A 22134-nucleotide genomic window follows, 5' to 3' on the forward strand; every position below is an offset into this window, starting at 1 on the left:
CCATATTTCAAAACATAAGGTGTAACAATTAGTGTTGACAATGACACAGCTACTGAGATTTCTTTAAGTTTCTAATGTTACAAAACTGTGAAAGGACATGAGACTGGAGTGGATAAATGTGATGGACTACATGGCCTCCTTCTGCCCTTCAACTTTAAATACTCTGTGAGACATCCAACTATCCCACCTGCTCTTTCATGAGACAAAAAAGTCACATGCAGTTCATGCTCCCCTGGAAAACTTTAAACTTATACATTAAAAATGGCACATTTTCATTTCATTTTACAAATGTTGATTTTTTTTTAAGATGTAAAAAGTACAGGAAAAACAGGTGACATAATGGTTCATTATAAGCAAGCCATCAACCAGATCATCACTTCCCCAAAAACAATTCAAGTCATTTTACCTCCCCTGAACTTCACGAACATATTTCTGTCCCCTTTCACAGCCATCTCCTCACAATTAAAAGAAATTCCCTCCCATACAACTATTATCTCCCACATCCCGATTCAGAGGTGCTATCTTCCTATAACCCCTGGCTTCCTCTTCATTTAGACACTCTTTCCCTTATCTTCAACAGTTTGCACCTGCACCGTTTCCCCCCACCCGTTTTATAAAATACTCCTTTCTCACACCCCCTCCTGCAGTTCAAATGGCACCTTTCAAATGCCCCTCAGCTCCTGCTGACACCTGTCACCTGCCGTATGTACTGCACACCCCCCATCACCACCTCCTCAACATCCCACCTTCTTCAGCTCATGATGGTACCTTTCAGCCACTCACTTCACTTCACAACCACCAGTTCCCAGTTGACATTCTCCTTTCTTCTCTCCACTTACACAGCTAGCCCACTCCCACCTCCTGCTGTTTCGAAGGATGCTACCTCGACACAACCCTGATCTCAGAAGAGCAAATGCACGCCAGAGTGACATTTCTCTATCTTTTTTTATTCATTCATGGGATGTGGATGTTGCAGGCTAGGCCAGCATTTATTGCCCATCCCTAATTGCCCTTGTTCAGAGGGCAGTTAACAGTCAACCACATTGCGCTGGGCCTGGAGTCACATGTAGGCCAGACCAGGAAAGGACAGCAGATTTCCTTCCCTAAAGGACATTAGTGAGCCAGATGGGTTTTTATGACAATTGACAATGGTTTCATGGTCGTCATTGGACTTTTAATTACAGATTTTTATTAGATTCAAATTTCTCCACCTGCCATGTTGGGATTTGAACCTGGATCCCTGGGGCATTACCCTGGGTCCCTGGAAAAGTAGTCCAATGACAATACCACTATTCCCACATCAAACACTCGGATCTCCAGGTGCGATTGCTGATTAGTGTTGAACTGGAACATCATTGAGGACTAGATTTGAACCTGGGTTCAATATGTGCAATGCGGAAATTCACTGTATTACCCAGTACCTGCAGGTGCAATTCTTTTTTTCACAACTGATCACACTGAAACACAGGAACAGTTCAGTTACAGCAGCATGCCTCTTCTAGTATGGTGAGGATGGAAAAGTCAGAGAATCGGACGGCATATTCACCTGTGGCACATTTTAATTCCCATCACCCAAGCTGGCCATAGACCACTATTTAAAGAGGCTACGAGGATCTCCATAGCCAGCCTAGATCCTTATGATCACAATGCAACTTGGAATGACAAACAAATGGAATAAACATGAGAAATAGGAAAGATTTTCTGAAAAAAACTGCAAGTTGAAATGTTAGAATAATGTTTTAGACAATCACAATTTAACATGGAAAAATCTCTAACTATTAATGTTCTAAATAATTACTCAGTGTATCTGCATAAACATGGCTCAGCACTTTATAGATTTAGGGGTAGTCAGTGCAGGCAAATGACCGAGGAGCACTGCCAAAATCCAGCAACCATCACTAGTGAAACCTGACTGCTATACCACAAATTTCCAAAACTTGCTAATTGTTACTAACAGGTGAAAAAGCACTGCAATATCTCAAGGTTTGACAAATATGTCATTGGTCATGAACACACAAAACCCCTTAGTGACATAAGATCTGATTATTAATAATTAAGGGATGGATAGGGTCAATGACAACTCGTCATCCAAATCAGTTGACAGCTTTCCTGTAGCAAGCAGTGTACCTATTTTTGCTATTTTTCTCTGTCTATGGCCACTTTGATTACAGTGAATGGCAACATGGGGGCGGATGGGGGGGGGGGGGGGGAGGTCTCTAAAAGGTCAAGGCCTTCCTTAAATTATTGATTAGTTTGCCTTATCCATAGCGTTACCCCATCATGGCAAGTCAAAGGCTGCAATGCAAGTCTTTCTCTTCAATCACTTTCAGAGTTTATGGAGAGGAAGTCACAATGATTTATTTACCTGGCATTTTCCTGTGCGGATGTCGTATAAAGCCACTGAGCCATGTCGAGCTCCGACTGCTATTCTGTTACTCCTCTCACAGTAGCTTACCATGTAGAACCTGAAATCATAGAGTATAACAAAAGTACTGAAATCTTCTGGCATGTCATCGCAGCGAACCAGCAACAGTATCAATGTGCTTTGAGATCACTAAACCCTGCTTATAAAAATTCCAAATCAAAAATGTATTACACCTAATACACAAGGGTGATTTTGGGTTAACGTGCACGTTTTATTGCATCATCTGTGAAAGATACTATTTGCCATTTTGCATCATTTAACATCGTCAGTATATTTAAATGAATTTTTTCTGCTTAGAAGCCATTGTGTAAGATGATCAGTGACAGGTATTTGCCAAGCACTTATTCAAGAACTAATAAACCATTCCATTAAATAAGATTTTCAAAAAATATGATGCCGGGATCATCCTCCAAGCTAAGTTCCTCCTATCTAATTTTTCAGACATTGCCGCTGATGCAGTGCTGTTTCAGAAGATACTTCAGCAGTTGGCCGAGCTACACTTTTGTGTACAAATGCAGAAACATGCACTTAATAAAGTTTAAAAGTGAAAACAACTTTCTTTTAAAATTCTGAGTGATACAAAGTTGTTAAACTGGTTAAACAGATAAACTGCTGCCATTACCTTAGCCATTTTTTATACATGGGTTAAAAAAAACCCCTGGAATTTAACACATCTTTTTTATATTCATTCATGGGATGTGGTGTCGCTGGCTAGGCCAGTGTTTATTGTCTATCCCTAATTGCCCTTGAGAAGGTGGTGGTGAGCTGCCTTCTTAAACCACTTCAGTTCCTGTGGTGTAGGTACACCCAAAGTGCTGTTAGGGGGTGAGTTCCCGGATTTTGACCCAGCGACTGTCAGGATCCTGTGCTACCATCGTATAACACTCTCCCAAACTTATGCAATATTCTACATGAACCATCTTCACACAAGTAATAACTGTTTTCTACACCATGCAACTTCATTAATAAAAGAAGCCTTTTTGCATGGAGGGGTAGGTAATATTTATCACTTGATAAGCTGCATCATTCCACTTAATGTCTTTAATCCAGAAAAAAATAATTTAAATCCCCAATCTTGCAATTGCCAAACACTAACAGAACAGCTGTATTGTAAAAACAGTTTAAGCCCAGACTTAAAGGAGTCAAGCTGGAAAAGGAATTCTCATCAGGCCAAGCTTTAATTCAGAAATTTAACATTATGCGAAAGATAAACTTGGAGAGCAAATACGCCCTGTGTCCACTCACCGACAAATTGAAGGGAAACATTCTTGAAGCCCCTTTTTCTTGACCAAGGATCCTTCTAGGCAGTACATGATGATGTCCATAACCTGGAATAGTAAATAAGGATGCCACAGTTTCAACAATAAAAATAAACACTCTAAAATATTGCAGCAATGATGGAAGTGATTTGATTTAATGGAAAATGTATCTTAAATAAAGCAAATAGTTGCCGCATCTAAGTTTTATCAGTTGAGCATCATGGCATAGATTTTCAATTTTAACACTGATGCTCATCCTCATCTTACTTTAAATGGGTTAGTGTCAGTGTTAAAAGTAGAAAATCTAGGCATGTGCATCTTGTGACAGAAGAACTATTTCACAGTATTTTTATGCAAGTATTCTTTACACGATGAGAGCAATTAGTTAGGATATTGCTTTTGTAGAGAAGTAGTGTGAGCAGTTGTAGTTTTGTTTCCAAGAAATCATGCCGATCGTGGTCAACTTCCAGCAGTGTGTACCATCTGCAAGATGTACTGCAGGAATTCACCAAGTCTCCTTCGATAGTACCTTCCAAACCCACGACCACTACCTTCTAGAAGGACAAGGGCAGCAGGTAGATGGGAACACCACCACCTGGAAGATCCCCCCCCCCGTCAAGTCACTCACCATCCTGACTTGGCAATACATGATGATGTCCATAACCTGGAGTAATATGTAAGGATGCCACTCTTTTAACAATAAAATTAAACACTCTAGATGTATAATTATTTGCCTTTTCCAAGAGTCCTTTAGCTCTTCAAATGTGTAATTTCATTGTCTCTTTACCATCTACAAGGCTCAAACCAGGAATATGATGGTATGTGCCCGGATGGGTTCAGCCATAATGACAATAATCAAGGACTCCACACTACCCTGGGCAGATCATTTCACTTGATCAGCATCTGTCACCAGGCTCAATATTTAGCCCAGTGTTAGCCCCGCTGGCACACTGCGCTTGCCATATGCACAATGTACAGGATTCACTATACCACTGCCATTCCCAGTGACCATTGAAAAGAAGAACAGGCAATAATGCTGGAACACCAAAGGTTTTTTGAGGTCCTGTGTCAGAGGGAGTACTTCATTAACTGTCAGCCGATGGTGTTCTTTGCCTCCTGATGACTGCAGGGAGAACAGTGTGCGCTCGCACAGGAAACCACTCGAGCTGCATTGACCTCAACATTCCAGAAATAATCCTCATGACTTCCCAGAGATAGATATCTGCCATGTTTGTGTGGTGGCTCCTGAGCCAGGTGGAGCAGCAGTACTCAGCCATTGGGTAGACGTGGGCGAGTGAAACAGTGTAGTGTGTTGGCTCTGCTGCCCCAGGAGGTACCTGCCTTTAAGATTCACTCTCAGTTTGACCTTTGCTCTAGCGTTCTGGAGGTGCTGCTGATAGGTCAGTGTATGGTCAAGAGGGATGCCAAGGTATTTTGGCATTGGATCATGCGTGAGTGGTAGGCCACAGAACTGCACCTGAAGATTTTTGCTAGCCTTCGAGGTGTTCAGGTGGAAGGCTGAAACAGTTTTCACAGCATTTGGTCAGAATGTCCATTTTTTGAAGCAGATTTCCAGAGAACATAGATCTTCAGTGAGTGTTTTCTCAATGTCCTGGAGATCTTGAACCTGGAAGGCCAGGGCCAATTCGTCAGCATATGCAAAGACCTACGATGTTGTGGGATGTCATTGGTATACATGTTGAAGAGGGCCAGTGTGAGGACTGAGACTCATGTGGGAGCCTGTTGTTGGTTATGTGTGGGCAGCTGACTTGATCTCCAATGTGTAGTTGCTAATCATGGGGTTGATTAGTTGTAGGGTTTTCACACAGATGATTTTGGAGAGTTTCAGCAGCATGCAGTGCACCGCACTGTGGCATAGGCACAAGATAAGTCAACAAAGGTGGCTCCTGTTTTCAGGCCTTTCTGGAAACCTGAGTCAATGTGTGAGGTCAGTGTCAAGACCAGCTCAGAGAAGTTGCGGCTTCCGCAGAAACCAGCCTCGTAGGGGGGCATCTCTGATTCCAGGGTGGGACTCAGTATGTTGAGCAGGAGGCATTCCAGGCCTTATATTTTAGCAGATCGGTGGGGCAGTTGAGGTACTGATTAACTGGGAGCTAATGTAGCTGCGTGAGTTGTCGAGTGGCTTCTCTGGCTTGGAAATGGCCACTATCTTGGATTGGCACCAGATATTTGGAATGGTGGCTGTGCTGTGGATGCTGGTAAACGGCTTCACAAGCCATTTCCTTCCTTGTGATCTTGATGTTCTTAACAATTCTGGGTAAATCCCATTGGATCCTGCTGCCTTGCCTGACTTGGTAGCCTTAAGAATGCTGTCCTCTTCCTCTTGTGTGTAAGGGCTTGAGAAGTCTGTCTGCTTTGGGACAGTCTTGAGAGTCCATCAGGACTGTTTTCACCGTCCACTTATTTTACTTCCTGACCTGTATCTTTGAGTTTAGTAGGAGTTGTGAAGCTACAGAACCAGCGTTGACTCTGGGCCTCTGGTGTGGTTGTTGCTCGGTTTCTCCCAGGTGACACAGAAGTTTCCACACCTTTCAGCTTGAGAGTGTGAAGTCAATGTTCCCCACAGTTATCCATCTTATGAGGCATCCTCCAGCAAGGCACTTGTGGAATGCTGTTGCCACATTGGGGTCTTCACTTTCCCTGTACTCTTCCAGGAGCTGTTCCAGGCTTTTCTGAAGCTTTGGGGAACAAATTTGGTGGCTGCCATTTTCAGAAGTCAATTGAAGTGGTTGTTGTTTTAGGGGAAGGGTGGGATCCAATTAACTGTGGTTTCTATGTGTCTGCTGTAGGCACCCCAATTGCACATGTGCAGATTCGAGTGCGGAATAGGGCAACTTGGTTAGATCAGAACTAAACAAAGGGAAGATATTGTTTTTGGGAACTGCAATACTAAAACAAAACCTGAGTGACTGAAGAACTGACAATCAATGACTAATTATCATTGGCCATTTTTTCAACCAGTAGTTGTATACCACAGAACAGATTTTTTAAACATTATTAAGGCGTTATCATTTTGGCCACTTAAGTACCACTACCCAAATAGGATACAAGCAAAATGAATCCTGTGGATCAGTATTAAAGAATATAAAGCCTACTTTAGGTCTAAAATGTTATGAGGGAGAATGTCCACAAACAAACCTCCTGTGACAGCAGAGATGCCAAACCTAACTATTTCTCCTAAAGTTAAGGGCACCTTATTTGTTCATGGGGTGGGGGCATCGCTGACTGGGCCAGCATTTGTTGCCCATCCCTAATTGCCCTTGAGAACTGAGTAGCTTGCTAGGCTATTTTAGAGTCAACCATATTGCTGTGGGTCTGGAGTCACATGTAGGCCAGGCCGGATGGCAGATTTTCTTCCCTAAAGGACGTTAGTGAATCAGATGGGTTTTTACAACAATCGCCAGGTTTTTTATTGAATTCAAGTTCACCATCTGCCATGGTGTGATTTGAACCTGGATCCCAGGAGCATTACCCTGGGTATCTGGAGTACTAGACTGGTGACAACACCACTATGCCACCATCTCCCCTTGCTGATCAGATGGTTGTTGCTGAGGAGTCTGAGACTGTTGGTCTCTCCCCTGGCTGAAGGGAAACTGTGACACAAGACGAAATGAAGTTAAAAAGAACTAATTTAAATAAAACTCTCAGAGGAAGGAAATGTATAAAAGCTGAAGAACATAACAATTTTTAGTCATATGAATAGGCCATCAAGTCCAATAGGTTTGTTCTTTTTCTTAATATATTAGCCTCACCTCCTCAATTCACTCAATTCCCTTTCTTGCCAAAACTTCAACGCTTGCAGCTTTGAAGCCATGATAATGTCTGATTCACGTGATAATTTATTCTTTCAACCTCGAAAATAGTTCCTACCATACTTCCTAACTTGTCCTCCACTTACCTCTACTAGAAGGTCCACTACATCTGTAGGCATCTTTTCTATCAGGATCTCAATTACTCGCAGAATTTCACTCTTTGCACGAGCCAAGATGCTGGTGTGCACATTTGGCTGGGACTGTGTATTGGCTGCTAAAGCTGTGTGCCGGTGGACCTACAAAAGAATCACATCAAACATAATCAAGGGTTTAGAATCAAGAGAGGATATTTTCTCCAATAAAAAGTGATTATTTACCAAAGCATAAACGCTTCACCATATCCTGGTCTAAAAGATTTCTTTTCTCTAAATAAATAGTCACATAGATTTTTCTAAACAACATACTTGTATAGCAATATAATATCCCAAGGTGCTCCACAGAGGCATTATAAAATAAAATATGACACCGGGTCACATAAGGAGATATTAGGGCAGGTGACCAAAAGCTTGGTTAAAGACATAGGGTTTAAGGAGTGCCTTAAAAGAAGTAAGAAGGTCGAGAGGCAAAATGGTTTAAGGAGTGAATTCCAGAGATAGGAACTTGGGCAGCTAAGGCACAGACACCCCAATGGTGAAATGATTAAAATTAGCAATGTTCAAGAGGCCAGAATTGGAGAAGCACAGATATTTTGAAGGGTTGTGGGGGTGAAGATTACAGAGATAGAGAGGGATGAGGCCAAGGAGGAATTTGAAAACAAGGGTGAGAATTTTACAGTTGAGGTAAAACAGTGTGTGCCGGAAAACTTGAGTACAATATGAGTCTTCTTCAGGGCACCACAGTAGTATTGGACTTGAAATGTTATCTCAATTTCTCTCTCCACGTATGCTGCTAGACCTGCTGAGTTTTTCCAGCACTTTCTGCTTTTACTTCAACTGTAAAATTCTAATCTTTTTTGCAGCATTTTCTGTTTTTATTTCAGATCTCCAGCATCTCCAGCTTTTATATACTGTTGAGGTGTATACTTAACCGGTAGCCAATGTAGGTCAGCATAACACAGGGGTGATGGTTAGGGTTAGGCTTGCAAGCTTAAGGGGCCAAATGGCCTACTTCTGCTCCTATTTCGTATGAATAAATGGGATTTAGTGCAAGTTAGGACACAAAATTGTGAATGACTTCAAGCTTACAGATGGTAGAATGCATGAGGGCAGCCAGGAGTGTGTTAGAATAGCCAAGTCTGGAGGTAATATAGACACAGATGAGGGTTTCAACTGCAGAAGGAAGAGGTACGAGCACAGCGATGTTACAAAGATGGAAATAAGGGATTCTAAGCATTCTTCTAAATGTTATGCAAAACATTATTAAAAATGTGTTGAAAATATCATAGGGAAATCACATGCTTTTAGCAAATGTAAGTAATAGCAGCTCAATACTTCGAGCATTTGTTGCAGGCTCAAATGTGTTTTGATGTATGATTGTGCACTACAATACAAAATCTTCAATACAGCAATATAGTTAAAGCATGTCAGAATAACTGAGATGCAGTGCAATGTTTATTCAAAAATAAAACTCAATATTTTGATTTCAATCTTTTTATTCTGATGGAACAGCTAAACACAACTATGGTGGAATCCTATGGCTTTCTGAAAATGTTAAAAATTATAAATCTGAAGCAGTTAAAACAAGTTACTTGAATCATAAACATATGCAGTAAAAAGATGATGTGACATTGTAGGCATTTCATAAAGATGATCACCCAGAAGATGCAAGTAAATTTATTATGTGGCGTTTTAGATGTTCAGAAAAGAACATAGGAACAAAGGAACAGTAGGCCATTCCGCCCATCGAGCCTGCTCTGCGATTCAATTAGATCATGGCTGATTACCTACCTCAACACCATTTTCCCGTGCTATTCCCATATCCCTTGATGTCATTAGTCTCCAGAAATCTTCTGATTTCTGTTTTGAACATGCTCAATGATTGAGCTTCCACAGCACTATGGGCTACAAACTTCCAAAGATTCACCACCCTCTGAGTGAAGAAATTTCTCCTCATCTCAGTCTTAAATGGCCTACCACTTATCCTGAGATTTATCCCCTGGTTTTAGACTCACCAGACTTACCATCTTATCTACATCTGCCCTATCACGCTCTGTAAGAGTTTTGTAAGTTTCAATGAGGTCACCCCTCATTCTTCGAAACTCTAGGGAATACAGACCCAGTCTCTCCAATCTCTCTTCATAAGACAATCCTGCCATCTCAGAGATTAATCTGGTGAATGTCCATTGCACTCCCTCTATGGCAACTATATCCCTCCTTAGATAAGGGGACCAAAACTGTACACAATACTCCAGGCAAGGTCTCACCAAGCAACTGCAGCAAGACATCTTTACTCTGTACTTAAATCCCCTTGTGGTGAAGGCCAACAAACCATTCGCCTTCCTAATTGCTTACTGCACCTGCATGTTAACTTTTAGTAATTCATGAACAAGGACACCTAGGTTGCTTTGGACGCCCACACTTCCCAATTTCTCACCATTTAAGAAATATTCTGCCTTTCTGTTTTTTTTTACCAAAGTGAAAATATTCACACTTATTCACATTATCTTCCATCTGCCATGTTCTAATCCATTCACTTAGTATGTCCAAGTCCTCTTGAAGCCTCCTTGCATCCTCCTCACAACTTACATCCCACCCAGTTTGATGTCATCAGCAAATTTGGAAATATTACAATTGGTCCCCACATCTAAATCATTTATGTGAACAGCTATGAACCTAGCACTGATCCTTGCAGTACCCCACTAGTGACAACCTGCCATCCTGAGAATGATCCATTTATTCCTACTCTCTGCTTTCTGTCTGTTAACCAATTCTCAATCCATACTAGTACATTTCCCCCAATCCCATGTGCTCTAATTTTATTTACTAGCCTCCTGTGTGGGGCCTTCTAAAAATCCAAATACATCACATCCACTAGTTCTCCTTTATCAATGCTACAAGTAATATTCTCAAAAAACCCCAACAAGTTTGTCAAACAGGATTTCCCTTTTATAAATCCATGCTGACTGCCCAATTTCACCAATCTTTTATAAATGTCCAGTTATCACATCCTTGATAATAGATTCTAACATTTTCCCTACTACTGACATCAAACTAACAGTTCTGTGGTTCTCCATCTCCCTCTCCCTCCCTTCTTAAATAGTGGGGTTACATTTGCTACTTTGCAGTCTGCTGGGATCTTTCCAGAATCTATAGAATTTAGAAAGATAAACACCAATACAGCCACTATTTCTTTAGCCACTTCCTTCAGTGCTCTGGGATGAAGCTCATCTGGTCCAAGGGACTGATCTGTCCGAATCTACTTTGTTTTGGACTGATGCTGAACATCTAAATCTGATTCTTGCACATCATCACCCACCTCACCATTTAAAACCCCAGGAATTTTGCTTTTCGCAAATGTTTAGAAAGTAACCTCTGTTGCTTTTGTGTTTAATTAGAGTTGAAGTACTTGCAATTTCTGGAATGCTTTTCCAGTTAACTTTTCAAGTACTATATTTTCAAGAAAGGTAGAATATGGGAGAGAGGTGGAAGGTCTTTTAGGTTCACACGGGAGCTGATTTGATAATATAGGATGAAGATAGAAAAGTGCCTTGGGGTGTTTTGCGATGTTAAAAATGTTATATAAGTGCAAATTTTTGTTGTTATAGACCTCTGGCCAAAAAGAAAACGTATAATAAAGGAAGGGTATATAATAATTGGCAAAAAATAAATCCAAGATTGACCGAGTATGTCTAATTGGGAATGTGACAGTAGAACCCTCATGGGTTTAGTCCACAAAATCTCAGGTGACCTTCTAGTGCAGTTCTGAGGGAGTGCTGTACTGTTGAAGGTATCATCTTTAAAATATCCCACAACACTAAGGAGGCTAATGGAATGTTATTATTTATTATGAGAGGAATTGAGCATAAAAGTAAGGATGTTACGCTTCAGTTATATAGGGCATTTGGTGAACCACATCTTGAATATTGTGTGCAGTTTTGGTCTCCTTATTTAAGGAAGAATGTAAGTGCACAAGAGGCAGTTCAGAGGAGGTTTACTAGATTGATGCCAGGAATGAGCAGATTGTCTTATGAAGAAAGATTAGGCAGACTGGGCTTTTTCCACTGGAGTTTAGATTAGTGAGGGGTGACTTAAAGTATATAAGATCCTGAATGGTATTGACAAGGTGGACGTGGAAAGGATGTTTCCTCTTGTGGCTGATTCCAGAACAAGGGAGCACTGTTTTAAAATTACAGGTCTCCCTTTTAGGACAGAGATGGGGAGAAATTTTTTCTCTGAGAGGGCTGTGCAACTTTGGAACTCTCTGTCTCAGAACGCAGTGGGGGAGGGATCATCAATTATTTTTAAGGCAGAGGTAGATAGGTTCTTGTTAGGCAAGGGAATCAAAGGTTATTGGGGGTAGGTAAGAATGTGAAATTCGAAATACAAACAGGTCAGCCATGATCTTACCAAGCGGTGGAGCAGGCTCAAGGGGCCGAATTGTCCACTTCTGCTCATGTTTCTTATGTTTGTATGTTCATAACACTATTCAAAGAAGGCCAGGAGAGTTCTCTTATTGTCCTGGCTAATGTTTATTCCTCAGTCAACATACTAACATTATTTAATTAGTCTTTTGTCGCACTGTCATTTGTCGGACCTTGCTCATTAGCAAGGACTTAGTGGCCGATTTGTCTAGGGAAGAGTGTGTAGATAGCCTGGATCATGTTGAGATCAAAAAAGAGGAGGTGTTAGGCGTCTTGAAGAATATTAAGGTGGATAAGTCCCCAGGGCCAGATGAGATCTATTCCAGAGTACTGAGGGAGGCAAGGGAGGAGATTGCTGGGGCCTTGACAGAAATCTTTGTATCCTCACTGGTTACGGGTGAGGTCCCAGAGGACAGGAAAATGGCCAATGTTGTTCCATTGTTTAAGAAAGGTAGCAGGGATAAACCAGGAAATTACAGGCCGGTGAGCCTTAAGTCAGTGGTAGGGAAATTATTGGAGAAGATTCTTCGTAACAGGATTTACTACCATTTGGAAACAATTGGGCGTATTAGTGAGAGGCAGCATGGTTTTGTGAAGGGGAGGTCGTGTCTCACTAACTTGATCGAGTTTTTCGAGGAAGTGACAAATATGATCGACGATGGACGGGCAGTGGATGTTATATACATGGATTTCAGTAAGGTCTTTGACAAGGTACCTTGACAAGGTCCCTCATGGCAGACTGGTACAGAAGGTAAAGTCGCACGGGATCAGAGGTGAGCTGGCAAGATGGATACAGAATTGGCTTGGTCATAGAAGACAGAGGGTAGCAGTGGAAGGGTGCTTTTCTGAATGGAGAGCTGTGACTAGTGGAGTTCCGCAGGGATCAGTGCTGGGACCTTTGCTGTTTGTAGTATACATAAATGATTTGGAGGAAAATGTAACTGTAAAAATGTAAAAGTAAGTTTGCAGATGATACTAAGGTTGGAGGAGTTGCAGATAGTGAAGAGGATTGTCAAAGGATACAACGGGATATAGATCGGTTGGAGACTTGGGCGGAGAAATGGCAGATGGAGTTTAATCCGGACAAATGCAAGGTAATGCATTTTGGAAGGTCTAATACAGGCAGGAATTATACAGTAAATGGCAGAACCCTTAAGTGACAGGCAGAGGGATTTGGGTGTACAGGTCCACAGGTCACTGAAGTGGCAACGCAGGTGGATAAGGTAGTCAGGAAGGCATATGGCATGCTTGCCTTCATTGGCAGGGGTATTGAGTATAAAAGCTGGGAAGTCATGCTGCAGCTGTATAGAACCTAGGTTAGGCCACACATGGAATATTGCATGCAATTCTGGTCGCTACATTACCAGAAGGATGTGGAGGCGTTGGAGAGGGTGCAGAGGAGGTTTACCAGAATGTTGACTGGTCTGGAGGTTATTAGCTATGAGGAGAGGTTGGAGAAACTCGGATTGTTCTAACTAGAGCGACGGAGATTGAGGGGCGACTTGATAGAAGTTTACAAAATTATGAGTGGCATGGACAGAGTAGATAGTCAGAAGCTTTCTCCCAGGGTGGAAGAGTCAATTACTAGGGGACACGAATTAAAGGTGAGAGGAGAAAACTATAGAGGAGATGTGCAGGGCAAGTTTTTTATGCAGAGGGTAGTGAGTGTCTGGAACTCGCTGCCAGAGGAGGTGGTGGAAGCAGGTACGGTAGTGGAGTTTACGAGGCAGCTTGACAAATACATGAATAGGATGGGAATAGAGGAATACGGACCCCGGAAGTGCAAAATGTTTTAGTTAACGGGCATTATGGCTTGGAGGGCCGAAGGGCCTTTTCCTGTGCTGTACTTATCTTTGTTCTTTGTTCTATTACAAATTGGATGCTGTTTCCCTATGTGACAACAATGACTGTGCAACAGGAAAAAACAGGATAGAACATCAGGCCAGATAAGGTGATACTGGTTAGGAAAAAAGAGTGCTGAAAAGGAGAGGGCACTCTGGAAAATATATAGGTCGGTGTTTTCCCACCCCATCGTGGGCAGGACACGCTGCGGGTGAGGCAGGGCCCCAGCCAGAAGTCCATTGACTTGCAGAGGGACCAGAAGATCCCAGCAGCGGGCGGATGTGGAAAATCCCACCCATAATGTCAGTCTGCGGGTGATGGGTGAGTAGCAGGTGGGGGAGGGTGGGATGTTGTAGCAGGCAGTCAGCATTTGAACCTCTGTTGTTTCTGAACCAAATTAATGATCTGATATCAAAGCTGTTAGCATGTCAAATATGCTGATAGTAATAAAATAGGGACAGCAGTAAGTAAATGTTTATGCAACAGTGCTGACAAATAGTAAATAAAATTTAACATTAAATTTTTTTGTTCACTCATGGGATGTGAATGTCACTGCTAAGGCCAGGATTTTATTGCCCACCCCTGAATGGCCTTGAGAAGGTGGTAGTGAATCGCCTTCTTTAACTGCTGATAAATGGCTTGATACAACGGAGTAGCTTGCTAAGCCACTTCAAAAAGGAGTGCAGAGTCAACAACGTTGCAGTGGGCCTGGACTCACATACTGGTATGGTGCCAACCCCCTGGAATTGCTGGGAGTCTACTGGAATTGGCATCAACCTTCCAGTGGCTACTGAAAGCAATGCAGGAGATTTCAGAACGATGTTTTAAGCAAATAAATTAACATACACAATAGTTCATGGCTCATCATTCATTGTAGAACGATTTGACTGCATACTTGGCAGTGTAATGACACAAAGTGTAAAATGGTACTGAGGTGGGTCGTGCACGCATACTGCACTCAAGAAAAAAAGAGGCAACTATGTTCAAGTAGGGATGACTTGAGGAGGTAAAAGGAGTGGACGCTGGGCTGCTGGCTAGAAAAAACAACACAGCTAAGTCTTAGAAAGCTTTTTACCTGCCGAGGCTGGAGGTAAAAGGAGCGCTGATTTTAGTCCTGACTGATTTTTTAAAAATGAAACCATTGCATGAATTTGTCAGAATTTATACAGAAGTTTTAGCTGGTATGAAATGGGCTTTTGCAGTGGGCTCGATAGAAGCCTTGATGCATTTTCCTCCCCCATGATCCCTTAGAACCCACTTGTGCCACGCTACTGTGACATCACTTCTGCCAACATCTCCCAGAATATGTTCAGCCAAAGTTGGCAACCCTACATACAGGCCAGGCCAGAAAAGACCAGCAGATTTATTTTCCTAAAGGACATTAATGCACTGGATGAGTATTTCAGTCCAGCAGTTTCATGCTTACCATTACTGATACTAGCGTTTAGTTCCATTTTAATTAGTTAATTAACTAAATTTAAATTTAATTCCCTAGCTGCTGTGATGGGATTTGAACCCATGTCTGGATCATTAGTCCAGGTCTCTGAATTATTAGTCCAGTAGCGTCACTACTATACGATGGTACCCAAATATGAAATAATAGACTGCTTGAAAAAAATGTCATAAGTGTGAATTAGCAGAAAGAGATTTTGAAAGGGACCTGGGAATAGCAATAGACTCGTTACTTTCAACGTCTAGGGAAAACGGTGAATCAATTAGAAGAGCTAATAGAATGTTGGGATATCTTGGAATCTAGTTACCGTGATTGATTTGGACAGGTACTGAAATGATCACTATAATCAAATGCTCACTAAATCAAAAGGTGGTCATTCCAAAATATCCGAGAAGGCAATTTTCATGCCAAATTGGGTATACCAAGCAGGGTACTGCATAGCTGTTTAAAATTCCAGCAAGCTATCTTGTTGAATAGCTGAGCAGCGCCAGCCTGTATTTTAGAACAGCTGATCGGTATGCTGTGAAAAAGCCACAATACACTGCTTAGCCATATTTTACTAAAGTTAAAAAATCCTAAGCATTATAGTTCACAGTTTACTTTGAATTTCTAATCACCAGAATCAGAGAATCACAGTGCAGAAGAGACCCTTCGGCCTATCGAGTCTGCACAGACATGAGAGAAACACCTGACCTACCTAATCCCATTTACCAGCACTTGGCCCATAGCCTTGAATGTTATGACGTGCGAAGTGCTCATCTAGGTACTTTTTAAAAGGATGTGAGGCAACCCGCCTCCACCACCTTCCCAGGCAGCGCATTCCAGACCGTCACCATGTCGGGTAAAAAAGTTTTTCCTCTCATCCCCCTAAACCTCCTGCCCCTCACCTTGAACTTATGTCCCTTTGTGATTGACCCTTCAACTAAGGGGAACAACTGCTCTCTATCTACCCTGTCCATACCCCTCATAATCTTGTACACCTTGATCAGGTCGCCCCTCAGTCTTCACTGCTCCAACGAAAACAACCCAAGTCTATCCAACCTCTCTTCATAACTTAAATGTTTCATCCCAGGCAACATCCTGGTGAATCTCCTCTGCACCCACTCCAGTGCAATCACATCCTTCCTATAATGTGGCGACCAGAACTGCACACAGTACTCCAGCTGTGGCCTCACCAAGGTTCTATACAACTACAACATGACCGCCCTACTTTTGTAATCTATGCCTCGATTGATAAAGGCAAGTGTCCCATATGCCTTTTTCACCACCCCACTAACATGCCCCTCCGCCTTCAGAGATCTATGGACACACACGCCAAGGTTCCTTTGTTCCTCAGAACTTCCTAGTGTCATGCCATTCATTGAATACTTCCTTGTCAAATTACTCCTTCCAAAGTGTATCACCTCACATTTTTCAGGGTTAAATTCCATCTTCCACTTATCTGCCCATTTGACCATCCCGTCTATATCTTCCTGTAGCCCAAGACACTCAACCTCACTGTTAACCACCCGGCCAATCATTGTGTCATCCACAAACTTACTAATCCTACCCCCCACATAGTCATCTATGTCGTTTATATAAATGACAAATAATAGGGGACCGAGCACAGATCCCTGTGGTACGCCACGGGACACTGGCTTCGATTCACTAAAGCATCCTTCTGTCATCACCCTCTGCCTCCTACAACTAAGCCAATTTTGAATCCACCTTATCAAATTATCCTGTATCCCATTTGCATTTGCATTCTTTATAAGTCTCCCATGTGGGATCTTGTTAAAGGCGTTGCTGAAATCCATATAAACTACACCAACTGCACTACCCTCATCTACACACCTGGTCACCTCCTCAAAAAATTCAATCAAATTTGTTAGGCATGACTTCCCTCTGACAAAGCCATGCTGACTATCCCTGATCAAACCTTGCCTCTCCAAGTGGAGATAGATTTTCTCCTTCAGGATTTTTTCCAATAGTTTCCCTACCACTGACGTGAGACTCACTGGCCTGTAGTTCCCTGGCTTATCTCTACAACCCTTCTTAAATAGCGGAACCACATTAGCTGTTCTCCAGTCCTCTGGCACCTCCTCCATGGCCAGAGAGGAATTAAAAAATTGGCTCAGAGCCCCTGCGATCTCTCTCCTTGCCTCCCTCAGCAATCTGGGACACAAATCATCCGGACCTGGAGATTTGTCCACTTCTAAGACTGCCAACACCTCCTTATGTCAATCTGCTCAAGAACCTCGCAGTCTCTCTCCTCGAGTTCCATACCTTCATCCTCATTCTCTTGGGTGAAGGCGGATGTGAAGTATACGTTCAACACTCTACCGATGTACTCTGGCTCCACCCATAGATTGCCCCCTTGGTCCCTAATGGGCCCTACTTGTTCCCTGGTTATCCTCTTCCCATTGATATACTTATAGAATATCTTGGGATTTTCCCTACTTTTACCAGCCAGAGCTTTCTCATATCCCCTCTTTGCTCTCCTAATTGCTTTCTTAAGCTCCACCCTGCACTTTCTGTACTCCACTAATGCCGCCGCTGATTTGCTCCCCTTGTACCTGCTAAAAGCCTCTCTTTTCCTTCTCATCGTATACCACTGTTCATTGTCCAACGACTCTGCTTTCTGACCTCTCCCGGGACATTGGGGCTGCATGGTTCTGGGGGTGATGGCAGATTTATACAAGCCAGGCGGGTTGCACCTGAACAGAGCTGGGACCAGTATCCTTGTGAGGCCATTTGCTAGATCTACTGAGGAGGGTTTAAATGAACATGGAAGGGGGATGGGAACCAGGAGGTAACATTAGAGAGAAAAAACAAGATGCACAAAGAATTGGAAGAGACAGATAGCACTAGAGTAAGAAATAGTAATGCATTAGGTGGTATCAGAGTAAAAAAAAATGCAATAAGTGTGGTAAATAAGGTTGGGGTGAGCTGCAGGCACAGGTGGCCGTGTGGGAATGTGATGTTTTGGCAATAACGAAGACCTACCTCAAAAAATGGAAAGACTTGGATACCAAATATTCTTGGATACAAGATATTCAGGGAAGATAGGAAAGGAAAGGAGAGATCGCTGTATTAAGGATATTACGCTGCTGGAGAGAGAATGGTGTCCTAGATGGGTCAAGGACAGAATAATAAGCAAGAAGATGTTGCCAAAGTCATCATGAAAAAGGAGGCAGTTGAGATACTTGGTGGGCTAAAAATTGATAAAAAGGCGATATTAGAAAGGTCGGATGTACTTAAGTTCATAAGTTACCAGGACCGGATCAGGTGCATCCAGAGGGCACAGATTTAAAGTAACCGTCAAAAGAGCCAGAGGCAACATGAGGAAAGACTTGCATATGCAACAAGTAGTTCAGATGTGGAATGCATTGTCTGAGAGTGTAGATTCAACCATGACTTTCAAAAGGGAATTGGATAACTATCTGAAGAGAAAAAAATTGCAGGCTCCAGGGAAAGGCCAGGAAGTGGGACTACCTGAAGCAGACAGCCAGTGTGGACACAGCAGGCTAAATTTCCTCCTTCTGTGCTAAAACCATTCTATGATTCCTCAGACTGCTAACTTTGGGCTGAGACTGCTATCTCACAGGACATAAAGGGATTGTAATTTTCTGGCTTTGCATTAACAGTAATGAGTACAACTCAAAAGCAAGAAAGGTTTTGCCTTGGGGAATAAGAACAATGACTGAAATTCAAAGGGAAGGAGAGGTTCTTGGATGAGAGTTAATGAATGATGCATATTTTAAATGGGGAATCTAGTATAAATCTGATTAGCACAACCAAATTTGATCATTATATTCTCATGATCACTAAATGGGAAATGCGCTGTGGATAGCCTAAACAGCACTGTTCAGCATTATTCTAATGGTTAGCAATTAAACTACACTTGTCCTCGTGTCCATTTTTTCTGGGTTTTTTTGTCCAGTTTTGATTACCCTGCTAATATTGGTCATATTCAGTTGGGTTTAAAGGAGGAGAGAGAGAAGGATGCATTTAGGGAGGGGAGGTATACAGAGGACTAAATGTCTTTTTGAAAATTTATTCTCAGGATGAGGGCATTGTTGGCAAGGGAGGTATTTATTGTCCATCACTATTTGCTCGGATGGTGGGCATTCTTGAACTGCTGATAGTGGATTTATACAACTGACTACTTGATAGGCTACTTCAAGAGCAGTTACGAGTCAACCACGTCACACATAGCCCACCCAAGGTAATGATGGCAGATTTCCTTCCATAAAAGGACATTAATAAACAGGTTGGGTTTTTATGATAATGTGACAGGTTCATGCTTACTTTTACTGATACAAGCCTTCTTTTTCCAGATGTTTTTTAAACGAAAAACCTGAATTCAAATTCTCAAACCTCCATAAATTTGAGGTTGAATTATTAATCCAGCCTCTGGAACACTAGTCCAGTAACATAACCGCTGTTATTATGTTATATATTCAGTTGATCTCTCACAAAGAGGTTCTGAAGCTTGTAAGGTTAAATGTTAAGTGTTTATTGATAACACATAACTATATACATATATACAGGGTGTAGTACAAGCTATGAGCTAACTCCATGCTTGCTTCTACACAGGTCTCTGTCCAGTCCACAACTCTCTCTAGTCTCAGGTCATGTGTCTCTTTACATCACACTGTGGGCAATGCTGTTTCCCAGTCCCACATTAACCCTTGCTGTGCCAGATACCCTTATACAACAACTGCTTTATTACTGTACCAAATGTAGAGCCGGGGGTTGTACAGGAGCCCAATTCAGAAGAATGCAGAATTTTGATGGGTTCGTGGGGCTGGAGGAGGTGGGTGTTAGAGATAGATAAGGGAAAGGTCATGAAGGGATTTAAATATGAGCATAAGGATTTTAAATTGGAAGCAGTGGAGGACTGGGAAGCAATGTAGGCCAGCAAGGCTATGCATAATGGGTGAAGGGGATTTTGTGCAAGGTAATATACAGAAGAGATTTAAATGAGTTTAAGGAGTTTAGAGTGCACATAGTTCTGGAGATGAAAATTACATGGATGAACATTTCAGTAGCAAACGTCTGAGATCAGGGCACAGGTGGGTGATGTTAGGAAGGATGAAGCAGGCAGCCTGTGATGAAAAGAATATGGGAATGGAAGCACAACAAGGCTGGGGCAGGACACTAAAGTTGCAAAAAATGTCTGGTTCAAACTGAGAGCACCTGAAGAAAAATAGGATTGGTGGAATGGCTACAGAATTTGTGGCTTGTGGTCAGGACAGTGGCTTCAGTCTTCCCACTATTTACCTGGAGGAAATTGTGGCTAATTCTGAACTGGAGATTAGATAAGCAGCCTGAAAGTGCAGAGACAGAGGGAGGGGTTGAGAGAGGTACTGGAGGGTAGAGCTGAGAGTCATTAGCGTTCATGCGCAAGCTCATGCTGTACTTTGGATGATGCTGTCAAGGGGTAGATTGATGAGGAAGAGGATGAGGCCAAAGATAGATCCTTGGAAACTACTGAGATAAGGATGTTGGCACAGAAAGCAACCATTACTGGAGATGCCCTGCCCACAACTAGATAGGTAAGAGTATAGCCAAGAGAGGGCAACTCCACAGAGGTGAGCTAAGGAGGAGACGTGGTAGAGGAGGATGGTGTGGGTGTCCATTGCGCCAAAGGCCGTGGAGCTATTGAGGTGGAATGAAAATGCATCACAATTACCTAAGTGGACTTCAATTCAAAGCAAGTATGAATTTTATAAAAACATAATCAACTTAATATCAGTAATTTAAGATATTCAGTGTTAATTTCTTTATGCAGGTTGAACATCCATTATCTGAAACCCTTGGGGTCAACTGAGTTTCGGATTTCAGGTAATTTTGATTTTCGGATATCACATATAGGACTAGGCCTACTTACCTAACAATGGCCAAAGCCTAGGCTAGCTATAGTCTGAAGTAAATAAAATGCCTCGAAGAATAAGATGCACCACTGAATAAGAAACACAGGGTACCTGTAATAAGTTCCCACCCGTGACGCCATCTGCAATCCTGTTTGTAGGTAAAAGTGCAGACAAAAATCACAAGATAAACAGTGCAGACAAACAACTAGGATTCCTGTGGTAAAGGTCGGGTGCAGTCAGCGAAGTTTGTCTCAGCTCGGGTCAGAGACTTACCGCGCTAAAGGTCGATGAGGTTCAAAAAAAGGTGCAGTTTTTGGATGTGTTCAGTTTTCGGATTTATGGATAAAGGGTATTCAACCTGTACTCAAAAGAATCATGTTGTATTCCCGCACATATTTTTTGCCACTTTTACTACATGCAAAAACTACATGCAGAACAACCACTTAAAATTGGGAATCCACGTTCATATTGCCACTTTGTTTCCCATTTGATAATTGTTTTGTTTTCTTTACTCCAAACCATAAACACTGATGCAAAATACAGATCCAAGATATTCGTATCAAAAAGATTCACTTTCAATTTCTCAGGTTTGCAACTGAAAAAGGATATAATTTCTGGTTAGCAATTACAGTTTGCAAGGACACAGCATAATGACTCACCTCACGTGCAATAGTAGTTATGAAGGCTGGTGGTCTGGCTGTGGCAATGAGTGAAAGAGCGTGACGTGCTGAGCGGGCGGAGTCAGCTGCTGGGCTGAGCGGCAGCCCCATTGTAATGCTAAACAGCATCAGACAAGGGGGGAAAAAAGAGAGAGAAAACACATTGAGAAGCTAAGGGTGAAAAGATTACCAGTTTATAATGTCATTTCAAGGTCAATGGAATCAGTCAAACAGTTTGAAAATAATGAACTGCTACAGGGTAGTGTGATTAAGATTCTGGGCGTCC

The 22134-nt window shown here is 42.2% G+C and overlaps 1 protein-coding gene across 2 annotated transcripts in view; it reads right to left on the reverse strand.

Annotated features, from left to right (window-relative positions):
• Positions 1–22134, reverse strand: part of wdr7 (WD repeat domain 7) — a 748403-nt gene that overhangs the window by 135467 nt on the left and 590802 nt on the right. For both annotated transcript variants that reach the window (XM_078552151.1, XM_078552141.1), the window contains 4 exons: positions 21849–21966; positions 7604–7753; positions 3671–3753; positions 2366–2465 (listed from right to left, as the gene is read on the reverse strand). In XM_078552151.1, the coding sequence (XP_078408277.1) occupies positions 2366–2465; positions 3671–3753; positions 7604–7753; positions 21849–21966 (451 nt within the window). The remainder of the gene's footprint in view (positions 1–2365; positions 2466–3670; positions 3754–7603; positions 7754–21848; positions 21967–22134) is intronic.

The sequence above is a fragment of the Cetorhinus maximus genome, chromosome 1 (assembly GCF_964194155.1).
Source record: "Cetorhinus maximus chromosome 1, sCetMax3.hap1.1, whole genome shotgun sequence".
Lineage (NCBI taxonomy): Eukaryota > Metazoa > Chordata > Chondrichthyes > Lamniformes > Cetorhinidae > Cetorhinus > Cetorhinus maximus.